The following is a 25652-nucleotide window of genomic DNA, read 5'->3' as shown; positions in this document are numbered from 1 at the left end:
CTCGCCAAAGAGCCTGTCGCCAGAAATTGGCAAACCGGTTAAACGCTTTTTTGGAAGCGGAATCTGCCTTCCACTCCCGTAGCCACAAGGCCCTGCGGACTACTACCGAATTGGCGGTCGCAACTGCCGTACGGCTCACAGAGTCCAGGACAGCATTCATAGCGTAAGACGCAATTGCCGAGGTCTGGGAGGTAATGGAAGCCACTTGTGGCGCGGCCGCTTCAATTTTCGCTTGACCTGCTGATATAGCTTGTAGCGCCCATACGGCTGCGAATGCTGGGGCAAAAGAAGCTCCGATAGCTTCATAGATGGACTTCATCCAGAGCTCCATCTGCCTGTCAGTGGCATCTTTAAGCGAGGCCCCATCTTCCACTGCAAGTATGGATCTAGCCGCCAGTCTGGAGATTGGAGGATCCACTTTGGGACATTGAATCCAACCTTTAACCACTTCCGGGGGAAAAGGATAACGTGTATCCTTAAGGCGCTTAGAGAAACGCTTATCCGGACAAGCATGGTGATTCTGGATTGCCTCTCTGAAATCAGAGTGGTCTAGAAACATACTCTGTGTACGCTTGGGGAACCTGAAGCGAAATTTCTCCTGCTGAGAATCAGACTCCTCCGCCGGAGGGGCTGAGGGAAGAATATCCAGCAACTGATGAATGGATGCAATAAGATCATTCACTATGGCGTCCCCGTCTGGGGAATTAAGATTGAGAGCGCTCCCAGGATCAGAATCCTGATCAGCTGTTTCCGCATCATCAACCAGAGAATCCCCCCGCTGAGACCCTAAACAATATGATGTCGAGGGAAATTCTAAGCGGGCTCGCTTAGACGATCTGGGGCTAGGTTCTAAGTCCGAACCCTCCGTCTGGGATGTATGAGATACCCCGTGAGGACATTGTTGGTCCAACTGAGGGGGGTCAGGGAACAATGATTCAACAGAGTCCCTTTGCTGAGATACCGGTCTGGACTGCAAGGCTTCTAGTATCTTAGCCATAGTCTCAGAGAGATGATCCTTAAAGGCTGCAAACTCAGTCCCCGTCACCTGGACAGTGTCAACAGGTGGCTCCCCCTGGGCCCCTCTTAGCAGAGGATCCGGCTGAGGAAGTGTCACAGGGGTCGAACACTGCACACAATGAGGGTCAGTGGAACCTGCCGGTAGTGGGGTCTTACATGCGGCGCAGGCAACATAATAAGCCTGTGTTTTGGCACCCCTGCCTTTTATGGGCGCCATGCTATAGTTTTCCCTGAGTAACACAATAGGGTATATAGCCAGAAAGAACTGTGCTCATACAGTGTAAATTATATACAGTACACAAATAATGTACCCATACAATACAGCACCATGGGGCTAGCACCACATGTGCTGTTTACCAGCCGCCTAAGCGGTTGTGAGGCCACCAGAGACCGTGTCTGGGTCTCCCATGAATATGTCCCTCTCTGCAGCGTCGGTGGAGCTGACAGGAATGGCTGCAGCGTCCTGACGAGCTGAGGAAGCTGTGGGCGTGGCCTAGAAAGAGCGCGAAACGGGCGCTCATACTGTGTACAGTGAGGGGAGTGGAGCATGTAAATCATCCTCCAGCCCTCATTGCTGCTCGCTCCGTGCAGCGTCCCGCCCTTCCCCTGCCTGTCAGGGCTGAGGGCGGGAGAAAAAAAGGGAAACTAGGCCGCAATGAAGCCGGGGACTGTAGTAATAAACGCGGCCGCCGTAAAAGCGCGGTCGCGTGAAAGTCCCCGTCGAACTACAAGTCCCAGCCGCGCCGCAGTGTCCCGTGGCAACGGCGGTCAGTGCGGTAGCCCTTACATATAAACACACTCAGCGACGCTGAGTGTGTAATGGCACATATAGACCCGGTCAGCGCCGCGGTCCCCGGTGCACTAGCACACCCAGCAAAGCTGAGGTGATGCCGTGCGCGGTCCCCATAGGGATACAGAGTACCTTTAAGATGCAGGGCCATGTCCCTGAACGGTATCGGCTCCTATCCATCAGGCTCCACAGGAGTTGTGGATGAAGCCCGGTCTCAGTGCCTGGAGACCGATAAGATCCCACTTCACCCAGAGCCCTAAGGGGGATGGGGAAGGAAAAACAGCATGTGGGCTCCAGCCGCCGTACCCGCAATGGATACCTCAACCTTAACAACACCGCCGACAAAAGTGGGGTGAGAAGGGAGCATGCTGGGGGCCCCATATGGGCCCACTTTTCTTCCATCCGACCTAGTCAGCAGCTGCTGCTGACTAATCTGTGGAGCTGTGCTGTGCGTGTCTGACCTCCTTCGCACAAAGCAAAAAACTGAGCAGCCCGTGGGAGCACGGGGGGTGTATTGGCAGAAGGGGAGGGGCCTAACACTTTTAAGTGTAGTACTTTGTGCGGCCTCCGGAGGCATAGCCTATACACCCAATTGTCTGGGTCTCCCAATAGAGCGAAAAAGAAAAACATGCAAAAAATGTTTTTCCATGAAGAGTATATTGTGGTAATAATATGGAGTCAAAGTATATAAAAATGGAGATCCAAATGTTAAGAAAAACACAAACCCATCATGTTAAATGGAAGGTAAAGTGCACAGTGGCATGTAGCATCCACTCCACCAGTCAGGATGAATGCACCCAACACGGATTTCACATATAGCTTTGTCAGGTATAAAGTCATTCAAGTGTCAACTTTATGCATAAATGTATGTACAGAATAGCACAAAAGTGAGTACACCCCTCACATTTCTGTAAATGTTTTATTATATCTTTTCATGGGACAACCGTGAAGATATGATGCTTTGATACAATGTAATGTAGCCAGTGTACTGCTTGTATAAATAAAAGTGTAAATTGGTGTACCCTCTAAATAACAACAGACAGGCTAACTGGACACAATTTGTCTATTTTCACATGGGGGTGTACTAACTTTGTTGCCATCGGTTTAGACATGAATGGCTGTGTGTGGAGTTATTTAGAAGGCACACCACATTCACACTATTATACAAGCTGTACACTGACTACTTTACATTGTACCAAAGTGTCATATCTTCAGTGTTGGCTAATGAAAAGATAATAAAATATTTGCACAAATGTGGAGGGGTGTACTCACTTTTTGTGATATACTGCATGTGTGAAAATATGATGCATTTGGTTGCAGTTATCATTGCTGTTCATGTGTCAAAATGATGATGCAGACTGGGTTGAGATAATGAACATTATCTGTATATTACTGTGTGCACGCTGATCCATAAGATGATGGTTGGAGCAATAAGTGGGGGTCCCATTAACCAAGCCAAAACTGATCAACGGTGCTTTTAAGGGGTTGCAACAAGCCTGTGTTTTTCTCAGTGGCCTTCTGTTCCAGACTTTGACATTTACTTCTTTCTATAAACGCGATTATAGATAATATGTGGGCATCACCCTGCCAAGACCTTCTGCTTTAATAACATCACCGCAGGGCTACGTTAAAGGGAACCTGTCACATCCTTTTTTGATATTAATACCTTTTTAGTGATGCAATTTGGATCACTAACATGTTTTTTTGTTTTCCAAACAAAAGTATCCCGTATTTATCATAAAAGAAGGGAATTTTGTTTACTTACCGTAAATTCCTTTTCTTCTAGCTCCAATTGGGAGACCCAGACAATTGGGTGTATAGGCTATACCTCCGGAGGCCGCACAAAGTATTACACTAAAAGTGTAAAGCCCCTCCCCTTCTGCCTATACATCCCCCGTGCTCCCACGGGCTCCTCAGTTTTGGTGCAAAAGCAAGAAGGAGGAAAAAATTATAAACTGGTTTAAAGTAAATTCAATCCGAAGGAATATCGGAGAACTGAAACCATTCAACATGAACAACATGTGTACACAAAAAAACAGGGGCGGGTGCTGGGTCTCCCAATTGGAGCTAGAAGAAAAGGAATTTACGGTAAGTAAACAAAATTCCCTTCTTCTTTGTCGCTCCATTGGGAGACCCAGACAATTGGAATGTCCAAAAGCAGTCCCTGGGTGGGTAAATAATACCTCATAATAGAGCCGTAACGGCTCCGTCCTACAGGTGGGCAACCGCCGCCTGAAGGACTCGCCTACCTAGGCTGGCATCCGCCGAAGCATAGGTATGCACCTGATAGTGCTTCATGAAAGTGTGCAGGCTCGACCAGGTAGCCGCCTGACACACCTGCTGAGCCATAGCCTGGTGCCTCAAAGCCCAGGACGCACCCACGGCTCTGGTAGAATGGGCCTTCAGCCCTGAGGGAACCGGAAGCCCAGCTGAACGGTAAGCTTCGAGAATTGGTTCCTTGATCCACCGAGCCAGGGTTGATTTGGAAGCCTGTGACCCTTTACGCTGGCCAGCGACAAGGACAAAGAGTGCATCCGAGCGGCGCAGGGGCGCCGTACGAGAAATGTAGAGACTGAGTGCTCTCACCAGATCTAACAAGTGCAAATCCTTTTCACATTGGTGAATTGGATAAGGGCAAAAAGATGGTAAGGAGATATCCTGATTGAGATGAAAAGGGGATACCACCTTAGGGAGAAATTCCGGAACCGGACGCAGAACCACCTTGTCCTGGTGAAACACCAGGAAAGGGGCTTTGCATGACAATGCTGCTAGCTCAGACACTCTCCGAAGTGAAGTGACTGCTACTAGGAAAACCACTTTCTGCGAAAGGCGTGCGAGAGAAATATCCCTCATTGGCTCGAACGGTGGTTTCTGAAGACCCATCAGCACCCTGTTCAGATCCCAGGGTTCCAACGGACGTTTGTAAGGAGGGACGATGTTGGAGCGACGAGGATGGCGCGGCGGCAGTCGGCCCTGATCTTGCGTAACACTCTGGGCAACAGTGCCAGCGGAGGAAACACATAAGGGAGTTGAAACTGCGACCAATCCTGAACTAAGGCGTCTGCCGCCCGAGCTCTGTGATCGTGAGAACGTGCCATGAATGCCGTGACCTTGTTGTTGTGCCGGGACGCCATTAGGTCGACGTCCGGCATCCCCCAGCGGCAACAGATCTCCTGAAAAACGTCCGGGTGAAGGGACCATTCCCCTGCGTCCTGGCGACTGAGAAAATCCGCTTCCCAGTTTTCCGCGCCCGGGATGTGAACTGCGGAGATGGTGGAGGCCGTAGCTTCCACCCACATCAAAATCCGCCGGACTTCCTGGAAGGCTTGCCGACTGCGTGTTCCTCCTTGGTGGTTGATGTAAGCCACCGCTGTGGAGTTGTCCGACTGAATTCGGATCTGCTTGCCTTCCAGCCACTGCTGGAACGCTTTTAGGGCCAGATACACTGCCCTGATCTCCAGAACATTGATCTGAAGTGATGACTCTTGCCGAGTCCACGTACCCTGAGCCCTGTGGTGGAGAAAAACTGCTCCCCACCCTGACAGACTCGCGTCCGTCGTGACCACCGCCCAGGATGGGGGTAGGAAGGATTTCCCCTTCGATAATGAAGTGGGATGAAGCCACCACCGAAGGGAAGCTTTGGTTGCCTGAGAGAGGGAGACGCTCCTGACGAGGGACGTCGGTTTCCTGTCCCATTTGCGTAGGATGTCCCATTGAAGAGGACGCAGGTGAAACTGCGCGAAAGGGACTGCCTCCATTGCTGCCACCATCTTCCCCAGGAAGTGCATGAGGCGCCTCAAGGGGTGTGACTGACCCTGAAGGAGAGATTGCACCCCCGTCTGTAGTGAACGCTGCTTGTTCAGCGGAAGCTTCACTATCGCTGAGAGGGTATGAAACTCCATGCCAAGATATGTCAGCGATTGGGCCGGTGTCAGATGTGACTTTGGAAAATTGATGATCCACCCGAAACTCTGGAGAGTCTCCAGAGTAGCGGTGAGGCTGTGCTGGCATGCCTCTTGAGAGGGAGCCTTGACCAGCAGATCGTCTAAGTAAGGGATCACCGAGTGACCCTGAGAGTGGAGGACCGCCACTACTGCAGCCATGACCTTGGTGAAAACCCGTAGGGCTGTCGCCAGGCCGAACGGCAGTGCCACGAACTGAAGGTGTTCGTCTCCTATGGCGAAGCGCAGGAAGCGCTGATGCTCTGGAGCAATCGGTACGTGGAGATAAGCATCTTTGATATCGATCGATGCAAGGAAATCTCCTTGGGACATTGAGGCGATGACGGAGCGGAGGGATTCCATCCGGAACCGCCTGGCCTTTACGTGTTTGTTGAGCAGTTTTAGGTCCAGGACAGGACGGAAAGACCCGTCCTTCTTTGGAACCACAAACAGGTTGGAGTAAAAACCGTGACCCTGTTGCTGAAGAGGAACGGGGACCACCACTCCTTCTGCCTTCAGAGTGCCCAGTGCCTGCAGAAGAGCATCGGCTCGCTCGGGAGGCGGAGATGTTCTGAAAAATCGAGTCGGAGGACGAGAGCTGAACTCTATCCTGTAACCGTGAGACAGGATGTCTCTCACCCAACGGTCTTTTACCTGTGGCAGCCAAATGTCGGAAAAGCGGGAGAGCCTGCCACCAACCGAGGATGCGGTGTGAGGAGGCCGTAAGTCATGAGGAAGCCGCCTTGGTAGCGGCACCTCCAGCGGTCTTTTTAGGGCGTGACTTAGACCGCCATGGATCGGAGTTCCTCTGATCCTTCTGAGGCCTTTTGTACGAGGAGAATTGGGACCTGCCCGCACTCCGAAAGGACCGAAACCTCGACTGTCCCCTCCTCTGTTGGGGTAATTTTGGTTTGGCCTGGGGTAAGGATGTTTCCTTTCCCTTGGATTGTTTGATGATCTCATCCAGCCTCTCACCAAACAAACGGTCGCCAGAAAATGGCAAACCGGTTAAGCACTTTTTTGGAAGCCGAATCTGCCTTCCATTCCCGTAGCCACAAGGCCCTGCGTATTGCCACCGAATTGTCGGCTGCAACCGCCGTACGGCTCGCAGAGTCCAGGACAGCATTAATAGCGTAGGACGCAAATGCCGACGTTTGAGAAGTTATGGACGCCACTTGCGGCGCAGACGTACGTGTGAGTGCGTCAATTTGCGCTTGACCCGCTGAGATAGCTTGGAGTGCCCATACGGCTGCGAATGCTGGAGCAAAAGACGCGCCGATAGCTTCATAGATGGATTTCAACCAGAGCTCCATCTGTCTGTCAGTGGCATCCTTGAGTGAAGCCCCATCTTCAACTGCAACTAAGGATCTAGCCGCCAGTCTGGAGATTGGAGGATCCACCTTGGGACACTGAGTCCAGCCCTTGACCACGTCAGGGGGGAAGGGATAACGTGTATCCTTAAGGCGCTTGGAAAAACGCTTATCTGGACAAACTCGGTGTTTCTGGACTGCCACTCTGAAATCGGAGTGATCTAGAAACATACTCGTTGTACGCTTGGGGAACCTGAAACGGAATTTCTCCTGCTGAGATGCTGACTCCTCCGCTGGAGAAACCGAGGGAGAAATATCCAACATTTGATGTATGGACGCGATAAGATCATTCACTATGGCGTCACCATCAGGAGTATCAAGGTTGAGAGCGGCCTCAGGCTCAGAATCCTGATCAGCTACCTCCGCTTCATCATACAGAGAGTCATCCCTCTGAGACCCTGAACAATGTGATGAGGTCGAGGGGATTTCCCAGCGAGCTCGCTTAGGCGGGCTGGGGCTGCGGTCCGTGTTAGAGACCTCACCCTGGGATCTATGAGACACCCCGGGGGAACATTGTTGTTCCAACTGAGGGGAACCAGGGGGCACTGATTCCACAGTGCCCATGGTCTGAGATACCGGTCTGGACTGCAAAGCTTCTAGAATCTTAGCCATAGTCTCAGAACGTCTGTCAGTAAAAACTGCGAACTCCGTCCCTGTCACCTGGACAGTGTTAGCTGGTTGTTCCCCCTGTGCCCCCCTTAGCAGAGGCTCCGGCTGAGTAAGTGCCACAGGGGCCGAGCAGTGCACACAATGAGGGTCAGTGGAACCTGCCGGTAGCGAGGTTGTACATGCGGCGCAGGCAGCATAGTAAGCCTGTGTTTTGGCACCCCTGCTTCTTGTGGGCGCCATGCTGTTGTCTCCTTTGAGCAACACAACAGGGTATATAGCTAGAAATCAACTGTGCACCATACAGTGTAAAGTATAGCCTGTAGACATATAAACTATAATTACACTTCTGCACCAAGTGTGGCCAGCACCTGAGGTGCTGCTTACCGTCCGCTTAAAGCGGTTGTGTGGCCACCAGAATCCCTGCCTGGGTCCCCCAGCGCTTGTCTCCCCTCTGCAGCGTCCGAGGAGCTGACAGGAATGGCTGCCGGCGTCCTGAGTAGAGGAGGGAGCCGTCGGCGTGACCCAGAAAGTGCGGGAACTGGTGCCCCACTGTGCACAGTGAGGGGGGTGGAGTATGCAAAGCATGCTCCAGCCCTCAGTGCTGCCGTGCTGTACAGCGTCCCGCTCTTCCCCTGACTGGCAGGGCTGGGGGCGGGAAGAAAAAGAGACTAGGCCCAAAAGCTGGGGACTCGAGTTATAAGCGCGGCCGCCGTATAAGCGCGGTCTGCGCGGAAGTCCCCGGCGCACTAACAGTCCCAGCCGCGCCGCAGTGATAACAATGGCAGCGGCGGTCAGCGCGGTAGTCCCCATACAGTAACACACTCAGCGATGCTGCAGTGTGTAATGGCACAAACGCGGTCAGCGCCGCGGTCCCCGGTGCACTAGCACACCCAGCAATGCTGGAGTGTCGCTGTGCGCAGTCCCCACGGGGACACAGAGTACCTCAAAGTAGCAGGGCCATGTCCCTGAACGATACTCGGCTCCTATCCAGCAGAGTCCTCAGGAGCTGTGGATGGAGCACGGTCTCAGTGCCTGGAGACCGATAGGATCCCACTTCACCCAGAGCCCTAAGGGGGATGGGGAAGGAAAACAGCATGTGGGCTCCAGCCTCCGTACCCGCAATGGATACCTCAACCTTAACAACACCGCCGACAAGAGTGGGGTGAGAAGGGAGCATGCTGGGGGCCCTGTTAAGGGCCCTCTTTTCTTCCATCCGACATAGTCAGCAGCTGCTGCTGACTAATCTGTGGAGCTATGCGTGCATGTCTGCCTCCTTCGCACAAAGCAAAAAACTGAGGAGCCCGTGGGAGCACGGGGGGTGTATAGGCAGAAGGGGAGGGGCTTTACACTTTTAGTGTAATACGTTGTGCGGCCTCCGGAGGCATAGCCTATACACCCAATTGTCTGGGTCTCCCAATGGAGCGACAAAGAAAAAAAACAACGCTATTATGCTATGTATATGTATTTCATATCCATGTTATACACCTTTTCTTCCAGTCATAGGGGTGGCGCTTGTCTTTGGTTTAATTATGATCAGTCAAGCTCAGTTTCCAAATTATGCACGTCCCCTTCATTGTGATTGATTGCCAATACTGGCTGACATATCAGTAAACGCACATTAATTCCTAGTGTTGAGCGAGTAGTTGACTATTCGTACTCACTATGCTGTTAGACAGTACTGTCCGCTACTCGCATATTCGTTACGAGTAGCGGGCGCAATGTAAGTCAATGGGAAATACTCGCTAAGTAGCGAGTAACCAAAAGCCCTACTTTTCGTGTGAGTAGCGAATAGTACTGCTTTTGGGTTACTCGCTACTTAGAGAGTATTTCCCATTGACTTACATTGCACCTGCTACTAGTAACAAATATGCAAGTAGTGGACAGTACTCACTAACAGCATAGCGAGTTAAAATAGTCAACTACTTGCTCTACACTAATAATCCCACACTTGTGAACTGCGCCTCACAGAATTTGGTTCTACATCCCCAGATTCACTTCACGTGCTTTGGGCACTTACTGGGCACTCTCCCAAGGAAACGTGAGAAGGCCCAGGGCATGCGTACATATGAAATTCATCTGGGGATGTACACCAGATTCAGTGAGCATGCCCGGGCAGCAGAGGCACAGTGCACAATAGAGGTATTAAATGTGAGATTGCCAGTCATGGCAATCAATCACAATGTGGGGGCATGCATAATTTGAAGAGGGAGCCAGACTAATCATCACTGAATCGAAGGCAAGTGCCACCCCTAGGCATGTAATACATTTACATGAGCGTAAAAAGAATTTTTTATGATAAATACAGGGAACTTTGGTCACACTGCTACTCTCTATAGTAGTGTGGCCTTTACCACTCTCTCTATATATATACAGTTAGGTCCAGAAATATTTGGACAGTGACACAAGTTTTATTTTAACAGTTTACAAAAACATGTTCAGAAATACAATTATATATATATATAATATGGGCTGAAAGTGCACACTCCCAGCTGCAATATGAGAGTTTTCACATCCAAATCGGAGAAAGGGTTTAGGAATCATAGCTCTGTAATGCATAGCCTCCTCTTTTTCAAGGGACCAAAAGTAATTGGACAAGGGACTCTAAGGGCTGCAATTAACTCTGAAGGCGTCTCCCTCGTTAACCTGTAATCAATGAAGTAGTTAAAAGGTCTGGGGTTGATTACAGGTGTGTGGTTTTGCATTTGGAAGTTGTTGCTGTGACCAGACAACATGCGGTGTAAGGAACTCTCAATTGAGGTGAAGCAGAACATCCTGAGGCTGAAAAAAAAGAAAAAAAATCCATCAGAGAGATAGCAGACATGCTTGGAGTAGCAAAATAAACAGTCGGGTACATTCTGAGAAAAAAGGAATTGACTGGTGAGCTTGGGAACTCAAAAAGGCCTGGGCGTCCACGGATGACAACAGTGGTGGATGATCGCCGCATACTTTCTTTGGTGAAGAAGAACCCGTTCACAACATCAACTGAAGTCCAGAACACTCTCAGTGAAGTAGGTGTATCTGTCTCTAAGTCAACAGTAAAGAGAAGACTACATGAAAGTAAATACAAAGGGTTCACATCTAGATGCAAACCATTCATCAATTCCAAAAATTGACAGGCCAGAGTTAAATTTGCTGAAAAACACCTCATGAAGCCAGCTCAGTTCTGGAAAAGTATTCTATGGACAGATGAGACAAAGATCAACCTGTACCAGAATGATGGGAAGAAAAAAGTTTGGAGAAGAAAGGGAACGGCACATGATCCAAGGCACACCACATCCTCTGTAAAACATGGTGGAGGCAATGTGATGGCATGGGCATGCATGGCTTTCAATGGCACTGGGTCACTTGTGTTTATTGATGACATAACAGCAGACAAGAGTAGCCGGATGAATTCTGAAGTGTACCGGGATATACTTTCAGCCCAGATTCAGCCAAATGCCGCAAAGTTGATCGGACGGCGCTTCATAGTACAGATGGACAATGACCCCAAGCATACAGCCAAAGCTACCCAGGAGTTCATGAGTGCAAAAAAGTGGAACATTCTGCAATGGCCAAGTCAATCACCAGATCTTAACCCAATTGAGCATGCATTTCACTTGCTCAAATCCAGACTTAAGACGGAAAGACCCACAAACAAGCAAGACCTGTAGGCTGTGGCTGTAAAGGCCTGGCAAAGCATTAAGAAGGAGGAAACCCAGCGTTTGGTGATGTCCATGGGTTCCAGACTTAAGGCAGTGATTGCCTCCAAAGGATTCACAACAAAATATTGAAAATAAAAATTTTTTTTTGGGGTTTGGTTTATTTGTCCAATTACTTTTGACCTCCTAAAATGTGGAGTGTTTGTAAAGAAATGTGTACAATTCCTACAATTTCTATCAGATATTTTTGTTCAAACCTTCAAATTAAACGTTACAATCTGCACTTGAATTCTGTTGTAGAGGTTTCATTTCAAATCCAATGTGGTGGCATGCAGAGCCCAACTCGCGAAAATTGTGTCACTGTCCAAATATTTCTGGACCTAACTGTATGTGCTAGCTATAGATGTCTTATTGCTGTAGAGAACAGTAAGGCTATGTGCCCACGGGGACAGTGTCCTGCGGATATATCCGCAAGACATTCCTCAGGTGCTCCCAGGAAACAGCACCACAACTTTTGTCTGTTTCCATGCTGCGGAATATCGTGCGGATATGGTGCGGGCTTTCTGCATTGAGGATACAGTACCATGGCTTCGGCACTGCATCCTCAATGCAGAACAAGTGCTGCAGTGATCGGGGTGCTCATACTTACCTCCGTCATGCAGCACCTCGCTTTCCGGCGGCCGGGTCACTGTCAGGCAGCGTCTGGTTCACTGTGCTGGAGGTGGGCGGGCCTGAACTAGCTCCGGCTGCCACATGACCGGAGCTCGTGCAGGCCCCGCCCACCTCTTCCTTCCTGTACCTGGCTGGATCCACCGCGCTGCCACTACACCGGACGGAGAAGTGACTCGGGTCTCTATCAAGGCAGGTAAGTATATGAGATCCTGCGGAGAAATCCGCAACAGTAATTGACATGCTGCAGATTTTTCCGCACGAAAATCCGCACGATTTCCGCTGCGGAAAAATCCGCAGCGTGGGCACAGCATTTCCCAAATGCCATAGAAATGGCTGGGGAGTAGCTGTGCTGCAGATTTCTGGAAAATCCGCGGCAAAATCCGCGAAAAATCCGCGGCAAAATCCGCGCATTTTCCGCAGCGTGGGCACATAGCCTAAGAAGGAGTCTGACTCTACGAAGGTCAATGAAGTCCAACGACATGGTCATACAGGCTTGTAATCTCAGAAATGGTCTGTAGTGCCACCTCTCCCCTTATAACTCGCATATCTTACCTGCATGCAAAGTACAATGGCGTGGCTCCAGAGACATTAGGTCTGTTTATATCTGCTCCACTGTCCAATAGACATGACACGGTCTAGAAGAAAATCAAAGAAGTACAAGAATGGAAGTTTAGTGCAAGCATGAATTATAGACTATGTAATGCTGCAAAATCCAGTACAGCTAATCTGCAATATTATGTCTTCATGGGGGTCATCCAGAAAGATTTTGTTGTCATCTATAAAAGAAATGCAATTTGCAATAATAATAAATAATTCTTAGTAGAAAATATGGTTATGGTTCCTAGTCTGCTAGCGCTTTTTTTCCAGTTTTATAATATACTTGCTTATACATATATGCCCATAGGATTATACATATCACAAGGAATCCATATGACACCTTAGGAGACCCTCTCCTCTCCCTCTGCTCTCACAGAAAGCTTCACACTGGTGGTTTAGTTCTGATGTTAGACAAATGCATGTGATGAGCGTGGACGATCCACACAATTGCAGAGGTTCACCAGCAGATGGCCCTAGCAGTCTGAAAACTGCATCTGAATGGTTGCTCTACTTCTACGTCGAAAATTAGAAGATATTTCAGGCCAACCAAAAAAAAAATTTCATGTACTGAGGTCACAGGTATTCTTACCCATGACTAATAAAGAATGGATGATCAAAGACGACTGGGCAGCAGTACAGTTAAACCTCGGGTTACGAGTAACTTGGTGTGCAAGTATTATTATTATTATAGCGCCATTTATTCCATGGCCCTTTACAAGTGAAAGAGGGTATATACGTAAAACAATCATTAACAGTACAAGACAGACTGGTATAGGAGGAGAGAGGACCCTGCCCGCGAGGGCTCACAGTCTACAGGGAATGGGTGATGGTACAATAGGTGAGGACAGAGCTGGTTGTGCAGTGGTCTACTGGACTGAGGGCTATTGTAGGTTGTAGGCTTGTTGGAAGAGGTGGGTCTTGAGGTTCCTCTCCTGAGTATTTTACTATACGAGCAAAGCTTGCTGTAAGTTTGTAACTCAAGTTTACAAGCAATCTTTGCTGTACGAGCAAATACTCACCGCACACACTTCCGGTTCCGCGATCTGACCTACTCTTGTAGTCCGCACAAACACGTACACAAACACGTACACAAACATGCACGCACACACACATATTATGCTCAACTTACCTTCCATTCCATCACCGGCCTCATGGTTCTTGTAGTTCGCAGGTACAGGATGTGTATCGGGTAACCATCGCGACGATGGAGGAACTTCTGATGTCAGTCGATTCTCAAAGGCAGCGCGCTGGCCAATCAGAGGCAAGCGGCTCATGCCTTTGACGTCAGCGCTCTGGCAGCGTAAGCTACAGCATCGGTCGCGATGGTTACTCGATACACATCCTGTACCGGCGAACTACAAGAACCGGGATGGTGGCGATGGAACGGAAGGTAAGGTGAGCATAATATGTGTGTGTGCGTGTGTTTGCGTGTTTGTGCATGTGTGGAATGGCACAATAGGGACATTGAACAAGTTGTGGAACGACTTGTCTGAGTTTCCATTATTTCCTATGGGAAATTTTGCTTTGCTAGACGAGTAACTTGGTTTACAAGCACACTCCCAGAACGGATTGTTCTCGTAAACCAAGGTTCCACTGTATTGTGTTTACTGCTTAACACCATCATCATGGGCGATGCCAAACCATAATGTACATTCCCATCAAGAAACTCAGGAGAGCCCCCTTACAATGGCAATCGACAGTCCCACTGACAATCACTTACTTTACACTAAATACCCCCATATATTTTGTCCATTATGCTTCTATTATCTACAAGTCAGCAATTAACAAAAGAAAAAAACAGGACAAATAATAAACATCAAATGCTAATGTCCTGAGAAACAAAAAAGAAAATGCATGTGTTACTTAAAGGGGTTTTCCCAAGAGAAAAAAAGTAAATTTTAATCAATGGATCTCGGAATAAATAGTTTTCACAATTGGATGTATTAACAAAAAAAAAAAAAAAAAAAAAGCTCCTGTGCCGAGATAATCTTATATATGTGCCCCGGCTTTGTGCTGTGTAATGGCCGTGTCTGACCGTACAGGGCTATGGTCTGATCATACCACATCTCCTGGGGAAAGGAGTAAGTAATAAAGTATATAAACATTACAGCATGGGATCGCAAATTATTCCTTTCTTTGAGGTAAAACAATTTTTAAAAACAGGCAGGGAAATGTTTTACCTCATAAAAAGAATCAGCTATGACCTCCTGCTGTAATATCTTTATTCTCTTATTCCCTCCCCTGCCCAGGAGATGTGGTATGATCAGACCATGTCCCTGTACGATCAGACACTGTCATTACACAGTACATAGTAGAGACACATATGAAATCTCAGCATAGGAACATTTTTTTTTTTTTTATACATCCAACTGTGGAAAATATTATGATTTTAAGATCTATAGATTAAAATTAACTTTAAAATCAACTTTGTTCATGGGAAAACCTTGTTAATGCTTGTAACAAGAGATGTCCTCTTTAGACGAGTTGCAAATATAAATCTATTCAAATTACTAATATACTTTTGATCACGGTCAAAGTCACACAGAGAAAAAAAAAACTCATAAATAAGCTTTACAAAGTAAGTAATATAACTTAAAGGAGTTGTCTAGGCATAATATATTGATGACCTATCCATAACATAGGTCATGAGAAACTGTGGAAAAAGAAGCGCAATAGAGTCTTACCCCAATATATACAGGGTGAGACAATGAGCAATACTACTCACCAAAAGGGGTTGTGAAAGTCACAACTCCTATAACAGCATGTAACTCCAAGCCACGGCAGCGGTCCCCATAAGGCAGATAACAGAGAGCAGTAGAGATGGGTTTCAAAGCCACGCCAATGACGAACAGATCATGAAAGCCTAAGATTAACGTTGCTTTATTTCATGCACAGGTCTACGCGTTTCAGGAGACTCAGCTCCCTTCCTCAGGACAAACTGGCAAAGAACATCAAAGATTTGATGTTCTTTGCCAGTTTGTCCTGAGGAAGGGAGTTGAGTCTCCTGAAACGCGTAGACCTGTGCATGAAATAAAGCAACATTAATCTTAAGCTTTCATGATCTGTTGGTCATTGGCGTGGCTTTGAAACCCATCTCTACTGCTCTCTGTTATCAATGTTTGATTGACAGTAGTGGTCCTGCACCACCAACGATCAGCTGTTATTTGCTCCAGCGGTGGGATGTAAACACCATGAATAGAACTGCAAAGTGCAATGTGTAGCAGCTGCTGCAGAGCATCTATCAAAAGAATAGTAGCTGGTCTGCAGTATCCTTCTGGGTATCTACCAGAAGGCCTAAAAGTTAGGCAACTACAGCCCAAGATGAACCAACAACAAATGACAAAGCAGTGTCAGGGGGGAAACAAAGTACATCCACGAATCAATATCTTGTAGAACCACCTTTAGCAGTAAGAACGTCAAGCAATGGTTCTCGATATGACTTCATTAGTCTCTCTCATTATTCTGGAGGAATTTTGGCCATCTCTTTACAACATTGCTTAATGTTTGTTGCGGTTTGTGGGCATTTGTTTATACACGGGCTCTCTTAAAGGAACTTTCCATCACTGCTCCTACTCACAGCAAACAGTGGAGCTCGCCAAATACAAACAGTGTTTAATATACACATTTAAGATTTGGCTTTGCTAGCCAACTGAAAAAGCAGAAATGTATTCAGTCAACACAAGACCACAAGTATTCAAATCCTATTATGCTTGAGATGACAAGACAACCAGTTGAACTGGCTAGTGGTCCTGAAAACTAAGCGTGTATATTATACAATGTTAGCATACAGCAAGCTGTACTGCTTATCGAAAGTTTGACCAGGGGTGGAATATCCCTCTGAGGTTCTACCACAGCATTTCAACAGGGTTGAGGTCTGGACACTAAGGCGGGCTTTGCACGTTGCAACATCGGTAACAATGTGTTACCGATGCTGCAGCGATAGTCCCGCCCCCGTCGCACGTTCGATATATAGTGAAAGCTGCCGTAGCGATTATTATCGCTACGGCAGCTTTACACGCACATACCTGCCGTGCGACGTCCCTCTGGCCGGCGACCCGCCTCCTTCCTTAGGGGGCGGGTCGTGCGGCGTCACAGTGACGTCACACGGCAGGCGGCCAATTGAAGTGGAGGGGCGGAGATGAGCAGGATGTAAACATCCCGCCCACCTCCGTCCTTCTCATTGCAGCCGGGAGGCAGGTAAGGTGAAGTTCCTCGCTCCTGCGGCTTCATACACAGCGATGTGTGCGGCCGCAGGAACGAGGAACTACATCGCACCTGTCGCTCCCCCGGCATTATGGAAATGTCGGAGGCTGCAGCGATGATACGATGACGACGATTTTGCGCTCGTTCATCGTATCATCTAGGATTTACACACTACGACATCGCAAGTGACGCCGGATGTGCGTCACTTTCGATTTGACCCCACCGACATCGCACCTGCGATGTCGTAGTGTGCAAAGCCCGCCTAAGGCCACATGAACACGCTGAGTATTTGATGATTTTTTTTACCTCAGTATTTGTAAAACAAAACCAGGAGTGGGTGAAGAATACAGAAGTGGTGCCCGTGCTTCTATTACACTTTTCCTCTGTTCCACTCCTGTTTTTGGCTTACAAATCCTGAGGTAAAAAACTCACCAAACACTCAATGTGAGTACATGGTCTAACTGCATGTGTCCTTAGAAATACTGAGGTAAAAAAACTCACTGAATACTTAATGTGAGTACATGGTCTAACAGATATTTCAAGACCTTGTTGGTTTTCTTTTTCATCCATTTTGATGTACATATGCTGGTGTTCTTGGGATCCTCGTCCTGCTGAATGACTCAGATTCAGATAAGCTTTAGCTTTGGATAGATGGCCTTACATCTCATTCTAGATTTTTGTATATACAGAAGTTCCTGGTTCAGTCAATGACTGCGAGGTTTCTAGGTTCTGTGGCATCAAAACATGCCGAAATCATCATCCCTCCACCACCGTGCTTGACAGTGATGTGATATGTAGTGTTTGGTGTTTTGCGCCAAACAAAGTTAAAAACATTATGGCTAAAAAATCTCCACTTTGGCCTCATCTGTCCAAAATACTTTGCTCCAGAAATCTTGTGGTTTGTTCAGAAGCAACTTTGCAAACTTTAGATATTGTGCCAGGTTAATTTTGAAAAGAAGAGCCTTTCTCCTGGCAACCTTACCAAACAATCCATGTGTGTTCAATCTTTTTCTAATTGTACAGTCATGAACTTGAACATTTATCATGCTAATTGAGGCCTTTAGAGTCTCAGCTGTAGACCTTGGGTATTTTTTATGCAACTTCTCTGTGCCTGGTAGTGTCTTACATTAGGGTGAACTAGCAGGGACGTCCACTACTAGAATGTGTGTCAACTGTCTTGAAGAGCTTCCCACTTGTGAATAATTTATGACAGAAGAATGATGAAAAATTATTTGGAAATGGCCTTATATCCATTCCCAGATTGAAGAGCAACCCAGTTGCTTCTCCAAAATTATTGATTATGTCTTTTCTACTTGGCGTTGTGTTAACAGAAGCCTGAATATTCCAGGCCAGCAAACTGATAAAACAATATACTTTAATGACAGCTTGACAACAATCATGTCAAAGAAACACAAAAGCATGAAGTCTACTCCAAACATTTGTGAGCTTGTTCTAAAGAGCTCACTTAATTTGAGATTGACTAAGATGCCACCTCTGTAACACTGCTAACTTATTCTACGATCAGCTGCGAGAGGCATTTTTGAAACGTGGAAGTATTTATGAACCACAGACAAATCTTTGTTTAGCGAATTCCAGGAGAATGCTAACGACTGCACTGTGTCAAGTGTACAATTTGGTGAAGGAGGTGGTTTTTCTGCGGTCAGGAGTCTAAGCATACATTCTCAGATGACCAACTTCACTGTCCTCCTCTGCATGGATCCTGCCTTTTTGCTGTGGCGTGCCTGCCCTTTACATGACAAGAAATTAGAAAAGAAAGCATATCGCAACGCTTGTCAGCTTAAGGGGCTAGCGTGCCGAAGCATTGATGGAGTCAGACTGCACCACACATCGCAAAGCTCAGACAAGACTTCACTGTCCTCTGTATGAGACATGTCTGCTCATACGCCTGTGAATCACTGGAAGGCAGCTCCAGTCCTATCAGGGACATCCTCATGTCATTCCGGGGCCTAGCTTGGAAGTAACAGTGCAGGAATCAGTGACTACATGACAAAAAAAGGTTTTATAACCCACACAAGGATGTGCTCATCGAATAGAATGTAGTAACAGTATATTAGACAAGTGATTGATAGGAAGAGATAGGACTTATCACAGCAGGTCGTAGTAGTGGAACACCCCTTTAACTTTTCACAATGCCAAGACATTTTGGATAAGTTAATGTTTCCAATTTTGTGGGAAAAGTCTTTTGTTCCTACATGGCTGCGACACAGTGTACAAAGCTAGGTCCATGAAGACATACTTGGGGGGCATCATGTGGCCAAACCTGACTGTCAGAGATCCTTAATGTCAACCTCATCAAAAACCTTTAGGATGGATTAGAATGGAGACTGAGAGCCCAGCCCTCTCATACAAGATCGGTGTCTGACCTCACAAATAATCTTCTGAATGAATGGGAAAATTCTCAAAATCTTGTAGAAAGCCTTCACAGAGTGGAAACTGCTTCAGCTGCTGGAATTAGAATGGGATGCCATAAAAGCTCCCGGTCATGTTAAGTTGGGGTGTTCCAATATGATTGTCCATTTTATATAAAGTGATCTATTAGTGGCTATTTCTATAACAATATACACACTTTATTGTATGTGTTGCCATATTCAGTTAGTCCATGCAGTCCCATGTGTTCACCCAGTACATGTATCTAACCAAACACCTGCAGTCACATGACATGTTGGGTCACATGGTTGACACCAAGCGCTATTAATGAACACCACCGACTATACTGGTATAAGATAGTACATGTATATTACAAAATGTATGGTTTCGGAATCTATACATATATACATCTAAAAAATAAAAACAGGGAGTTACTTATACATTAGAAAAGCACCTGCCTATTTGATACACTGTACAATATAGCACAACAGCATTTCTTCTTACAATTGTAAACCATTCATCTCAGATGAAATAAGACCTAGAAGCAGACATACCGTCTTGTGTCCATTTTGACAGGCGACGTGCAGTGCAGTCTGCCCCATGGCATCTTCCACATCCACATTGCTAACGTGCTGCACGAGGTCATGCAGGAGCTCTGTCCGGCCATTAACTGCCAGCCAATGAATCTATGAAAGGAGACAAGGAATGTCCATGAAAAACAAAATACAAAACCTACCACATCAGTTCTGAGTAGTGATGAGCAAGCACTACCCAGCTCATGTGCTCGGAACGAGCAAGTCAGACGCTTGGATGGGTTCAACTCAAGTACCAAGAATAAAGGAAGATCTTTTAGAAAAACTCAAGTTTCTTATTGACTTCCATTATACTCAGTCGAGCCCATCCAAGTGTCCAACTTGCTCGTTTTGCGTACCCGAGCTCGGCAGTGCTCGTTCATCACTAGTTCTCAGCACTTGTATCAGGAACTTAAAGGGCTAATCCTCTTTCAGAAAACTCTGGTCATCTCCCTGATTCTACAGCTGAGTCTCTCTGCTGCTACTCACGGTGTTAGGTACTAGCTACAGCGCTAACATCACATTGATAGCAGAGCAGACAATTAGTGACTTCAGCGGCTCTTAAGGCCCCGTCACACACAACGAGATCGCTAACGAGATCGCAGCTGAGTCACAGTTTCTGTGATGCTTTAACGATCCAGTTAGCGATCTCGTTATGTGTGACACCTACCAGCGATCAGGCCCCTGCGGTGAGATCGCTAGTCATTGCCGAATGGTCTGGACCATATTCTTCAAAGGTGATGTCCTGCTGGGCAGGACACATCGCTGTGTTTGATGCTGTTTGACAGGGTCCCAATGACTGCCGAGATCGTTATACAGGTCGCTACTGCAACCTGTATTGTTACTGCGTCGTTGGTAAGGTCTGACTGTGTGACATCTCACCAGCGACCTCCCAGCAACTTACCAGCGATCCTTATCAGGTGGAATTGTTGTCGGGATCGCTGGTAAGTCGTTGTGTGTGACTGGGCCTTTAGAGGGGCCTTCCGTCTACTCGGGCAGAGTCGCTTAGCTCACATATTGGTTGCAGCACTGTTGACAAGACTTTAGCGCAGCAAACAATAAAACGTTGGGAGCAGCAGTGAAGAACCAGCACTCGGCCCCGGGAGGGTGAGTAACTATTTAAAGGGAACCACCAGGTTTTTGCTATATGAAGTAAAGTCAGTGTCACTCTGGCACTAGGATGCTGTATCCAGGCATACCTGTTGTAGAAAGATTGTATCCTTGCTTGCTGCAAATTTGATTACAGATATTTCAGCAATCAAGCAACCCATCTTTCTACAACAGGTATGCATGGATTCAGCATCACATTGCCTGTATGGCACTGCCTTTACTTTAGATTGCAAAATCCTGGTGGTTAGTTCTCTTTAAATAAACTGCAGCTGGGGGAAAAAAAAATAGACCTTCTGAAAATGCAAAGTTTTTGGCTATTTTCACAATAAGGATGGAGATTGTGATACAGCTGGAGTTTAAAAAAATGAAATTACGTCTAATTGCACATGTATTATATTCACTTACTGCAGTCAGGCCCTCATTGTTGCAGATGTTGACATCTGCGTTATATTCCAGGAGTTTGCTCATGCATTTCTTCTGCCTGTAAGAATTATACACAAAGTTACCAATAGATAATGGGGAGTTCAGAGGTGACGCTGTGGGTCTGGTACAATACACATTGATGAGGTCTTCAAAATCCCACCCACACTTAGCAGAAAAGCTTAGATCCAGAGGCAGTAAGTCATCAACGTATTGAAACTTTACTATACAAGGGAGGATGCAAAAAAGTGTTTTGTGTCAAACCACATGCTGCAGTGACTGAAAAGAACCCTCTCAGCAATAGAAGGAAGAAAGGGAAGCTAACCCCTTCAGCCCCCGGGCACTTTCCGCTTTTCCGTTTTTTTTTTTTGCTCCCCTTCTATCCTAGAGCCGTAACTTTTTTATTTTTCCGTCAATCTTGCCATATGAGGGCTTGTTTTTTGCTGGAAGAGTTGTACTTTTAAATTATACCATACGTTTTACCATATAGTGTACTGGAAAACGGCAAAAAAAATCCAAGTGTGGAAAAACTACAAAAAAAGTGTGATTGCACAATAGTTTTTGGGATATTTTATTCACCATGTTCACTATATGGTAAAACTGATGTGTGGGTGTGATGCCTGAGGTCGGTGCGAGTTTGTAGACAGCAAACATGTATAGGTTTACTTGTATCTAAGGGGTTAAAAAAAATTCACAAGCTTGTCCAATAAAAGTGGCGCACTTTTTGCGCCATTTTCCGAAACCCGTAGAATTCAAATTTTTTGGGATCTATGGCTCAGTGAAGTCTTATTTTTTGCGTCTCAGGCTGACGTTTTTACGCAGATGCTACATTTTGATTGTCTGTTATTGCATTTTGCGCAAAACTTGCGGCGACCAAAAAACGTAATTTAGGCATTTGGAATTTTTTTGCCGCTACACCATTTACCAATCAGATTGATTAATTTTACATTTTGATAGATCGGGCAATTCTGAACACGGCGATACCAAATGTGTATATTTTTTATTTTTTTTAACCCTTTCATTTTCAATGGGGTGAAAGGGGGGTGATTTGAACTTTTAGGTTTTTTTTAATTTTTTTAAAACTTTTTTTTTCACTTTTTTTATTTTACTAGTCCCCCTAGGGAGCTATATGGATCAACAATCCAATCGCTCTGCCACATCTGCTGATCACAGCTATACAGCTGTAAACAGCAGATATGCTCACTTTCTGCTTCACTTGTCTTCGGGCAGAGTGAAACCGAAAGTAATTCATGTGATCACGCACGTGACTTCCGGTGGGGGCAGCGGTAAGTGAAAGTAATGGCCGCGCACATATACATCTCGCTGCCAGACTTTGGCAGCGAGATGTAAGGGGTTAAAAGTTGCAGACGGAAGCGATTCCACTTGTAACTTGCAGGCTAACATGTCAGATGTTAAAAACAGCTGATATGTGCGCGGATCCGTCATGGGTCGTGAAGGGGTTGAGGAGGCATGACATCCCAGTATGGGGAGAGCAAGATGGAAAAAGTGAGCTGTCAATTAGCGAAAACACTGACTGAGCAAGAGTCAAAAAAAAAACAAAACACATCGCTGTATTCTGAAATCCTAAACCTGTAAGGCGTAACCGTTATTTTATTTTTTTTATCTCATAAGTATTACACGGTTGTTTATTTTCATGTGTACTATTGATTTATCAGACAAATTTGCTTCTTTCTCTGCCAGAATTGATCAGTCATTATGAAAACTCCCATTACTGAGATAATAGATGGCAGTTGTTACTGATGAGATTTTATGTAGATAAAAGAGAAAAAAGGAGAGGCGGAGCTGTCTGTAGCTCCTCCCACTGTCTCTAGCTCCTCCCATCCTCCAAATCTCATCAGTAAGATCTACCATCTATCTCAGCACAAAGTTGCTTATCATCATGTGTACTATTGATTTATGAAATTCAAAATTAAAATGATGGGTACACTTTAAATTAAGATATCCCCTCAAACAGATCTTGAACACATACCCGTTTCGAGCCGCCAAATGCAGAGGTGTGCATCCTGAAATATCCTGATAGTTTGGATTGGCTCCTCTCTTCAGAAGCAAAACTAAACACTCCACAGAGCCACAACTGGAAAAACATCAACGAGTAAAGCTTCAAATAAAATTGGTGCATATTACTACTGTAAAGGCAAGTAAATAAATACGTTTCACAATATAAAATACTAGACTATGTTCTCATTTTGCTGCTCATGGAGTACCACTTTGTAATTACATGATATTGTTTGGTCAGTAATGCTGAAGAGATTTTCCAGAATCCACAAATCTTCACACCAAGGCAGTAAATGTAGTAAAATAAAACATTTTCCTAATGATTCCCCTGTTGTTCCGGTGCAGTCGCTCTGGTGCTTATCCTCTGCAGCAGTCCCATATACATTCTCTATACGACCACTGCAGTCATCCATTGACTATAGAGTCCACCTCAGCATCACCGCTGAGACCAGTGATTGGCTGCAGCGATCATATGGGTAGATAGCGTGACTGCGGCTAAGTAGCAAGTAGAAAATGATGAAGAGCACTGAAACGTGGCGGTGGAGCAACAGGAGGAATCCATACAGTAACACTTATTACATTACAACATTCACAGTGTTAAGGGAATATTTGGTTGATCCTGGAAGGAGAATTTAACAAGGTTGTCCGACATCTAAAACGCTCTTTATAAATGTCTATATTTACCTCTAACCACTTTTGTAATTTACTTTTAAATAGCCATTCTTGCCAATCTCTAAGTATACTTTTTTATTTTACTACTTGTGACATTTTGTTTAGGGGAATCTCAACCAAGAAGTCATCAGGAGCCACTTCTCCCTTCTATCACCCCACCTTGAACAGGAAACCATCATGACATGATGCTGTAATCACGTACTGCCATTTCTTTTATTGCCAATATCTGATGACATCAGGATTCAATAGCGCTAACAGAAGAGGTGATAGAAGTACAAGCCCACTGCTTACTTATCTAAAACAGAAGGTCATCAGGGGGCGGTGCTGCTGGTACTGTCAGGTACCAATGTCACTCACACTGCTTCTATCACCGTCCCCTGATGATGTCCTGTTTAAGAGAAACAAGCAGTGGGACAGCGCTGGCGTCACCTCTCCCAAAGCTTCTATCAGTGCTACTGTTACTGGATGTCATCAGATGGTGATCATGAAAACTGTGTTAAGGGTCGCACCATGCCTCCTAAGGATGACCTGTTCAGGGTGGGGTGATAAAAGGGAAAACTGATTGCAGGGCCACCGTCAAGTGATGTTCTGTTTGTGGCTCCCCTCAAATGAAATGTTGCAGGAAGTTAAAAAAAAACCAAAAACAAATAGAATCTAGCAGTATAAGGCCAATAGAAAGGAGTTTTACAATAAAGCAAGTTACAAAACTGATAAAGGGCATTTTAGGTATCGTCAGGATCGACCGTGGGTTTTTCCCACCCACAGGAATAAAGGACTCCTTTAAGAAACCCCCCCACCCCCCAAAATAAAAAACAAAAACAAAACAAAAAAAAAAACAGCATAAATTTGAAATCTATCTTACTTGGCAGCAATGTGAAGTAGACTTCGTTTTACTCTTCCAAAGGCATAGTTCACATCAAACTTAGAATTTGACAGCAACTCGAGAACAGATCTTAAAGAATATAAATAACTGTGGTAATAAAAGTATTATAAGACAATAGAAATATAAAACAATAGCATGCTACACCTGTATATAGAGACATGGACCGTACATCCAAAACTCATACTCTGATGTATTGTGGCAAAAATGTGCAAAAGCACTAATGCTGCTTTCACTCATCTGGTTTTTCCTATGCGACACAATCCGGCGCTTTGCAGAAAAACCGCAAACATTTTTTTTTGCCGCAGGTTGCGTTTTTTTTGCATAGACTTACATTAGTGCCGGATTGTCCTGCATGGGCTTGCGTTCGGTCCGGTTTTTGCCGCATGCGGCAGATTTAGCCGATGCGGCGGCCGGATGAAACGTTGCCTGGCACGTTTTTTGTCCGGCAAAAAAAAACGCATCCGGCCAATGCGGTGCGATTTGCAATGCATGCCTATGGACACCGCATGTGGCGTCCTGCGGCAAACACCGCATCCGGCCGCCGCATGTGGTTTCTTCCACTGCGCATGCTCAGTAGCCTGCCGCAAGCGGCAAAAACCGGACGGGCCGCATGTAAAAAACTTATGGAAAGGATGCGGTTTTGTCGCCGCATCCGCTACATAGGTTTTAGAGCCGGATTGGCCGGCTCTGCTAAAACCGGAGGTGTGAAAGCAGCCTAAGAGTTTTGTGGTGACGAAGGGCTTTGCCTGCAGCG

The 25652-nt window shown here is 46.2% G+C and overlaps 1 protein-coding gene across 4 annotated transcripts in view; it reads right to left on the bottom strand.

Annotated features, from left to right (window-relative positions):
* HACE1 (HECT domain and ankyrin repeat containing E3 ubiquitin protein ligase 1) overlaps positions 1 to 25652 on the bottom strand; it is a 141031-nt gene that overhangs the window by 104756 nt on the left and 10623 nt on the right. For all 4 annotated transcript variants that reach the window (XM_075340089.1, XM_075340092.1, XM_075340091.1 and 1 more), the window contains exons 3-7: positions 24878 to 24967; positions 23318 to 23422; positions 21313 to 21388; positions 19780 to 19911; positions 12590 to 12672 (exon numbers count right to left, since the gene is read on the bottom strand). In XM_075340089.1, the coding sequence (XP_075196204.1) occupies positions 12590 to 12672; positions 19780 to 19911; positions 21313 to 21388; positions 23318 to 23422; positions 24878 to 24967 (486 nt within the window). The remainder of the gene's footprint in view (positions 1 to 12589; positions 12673 to 19779; positions 19912 to 21312; positions 21389 to 23317; positions 23423 to 24877; positions 24968 to 25652) is intronic.

Source organism: Anomaloglossus baeobatrachus, chromosome 3 (assembly GCF_048569485.1).
Source record: "Anomaloglossus baeobatrachus isolate aAnoBae1 chromosome 3, aAnoBae1.hap1, whole genome shotgun sequence".
Taxonomy (NCBI): Eukaryota; Metazoa; Chordata; class Amphibia; order Anura; family Aromobatidae; genus Anomaloglossus; species Anomaloglossus baeobatrachus.
Note: the sequence above shows the minus strand (reverse complement) of the source record. Positions and strands in the feature narration are given on the sequence as shown.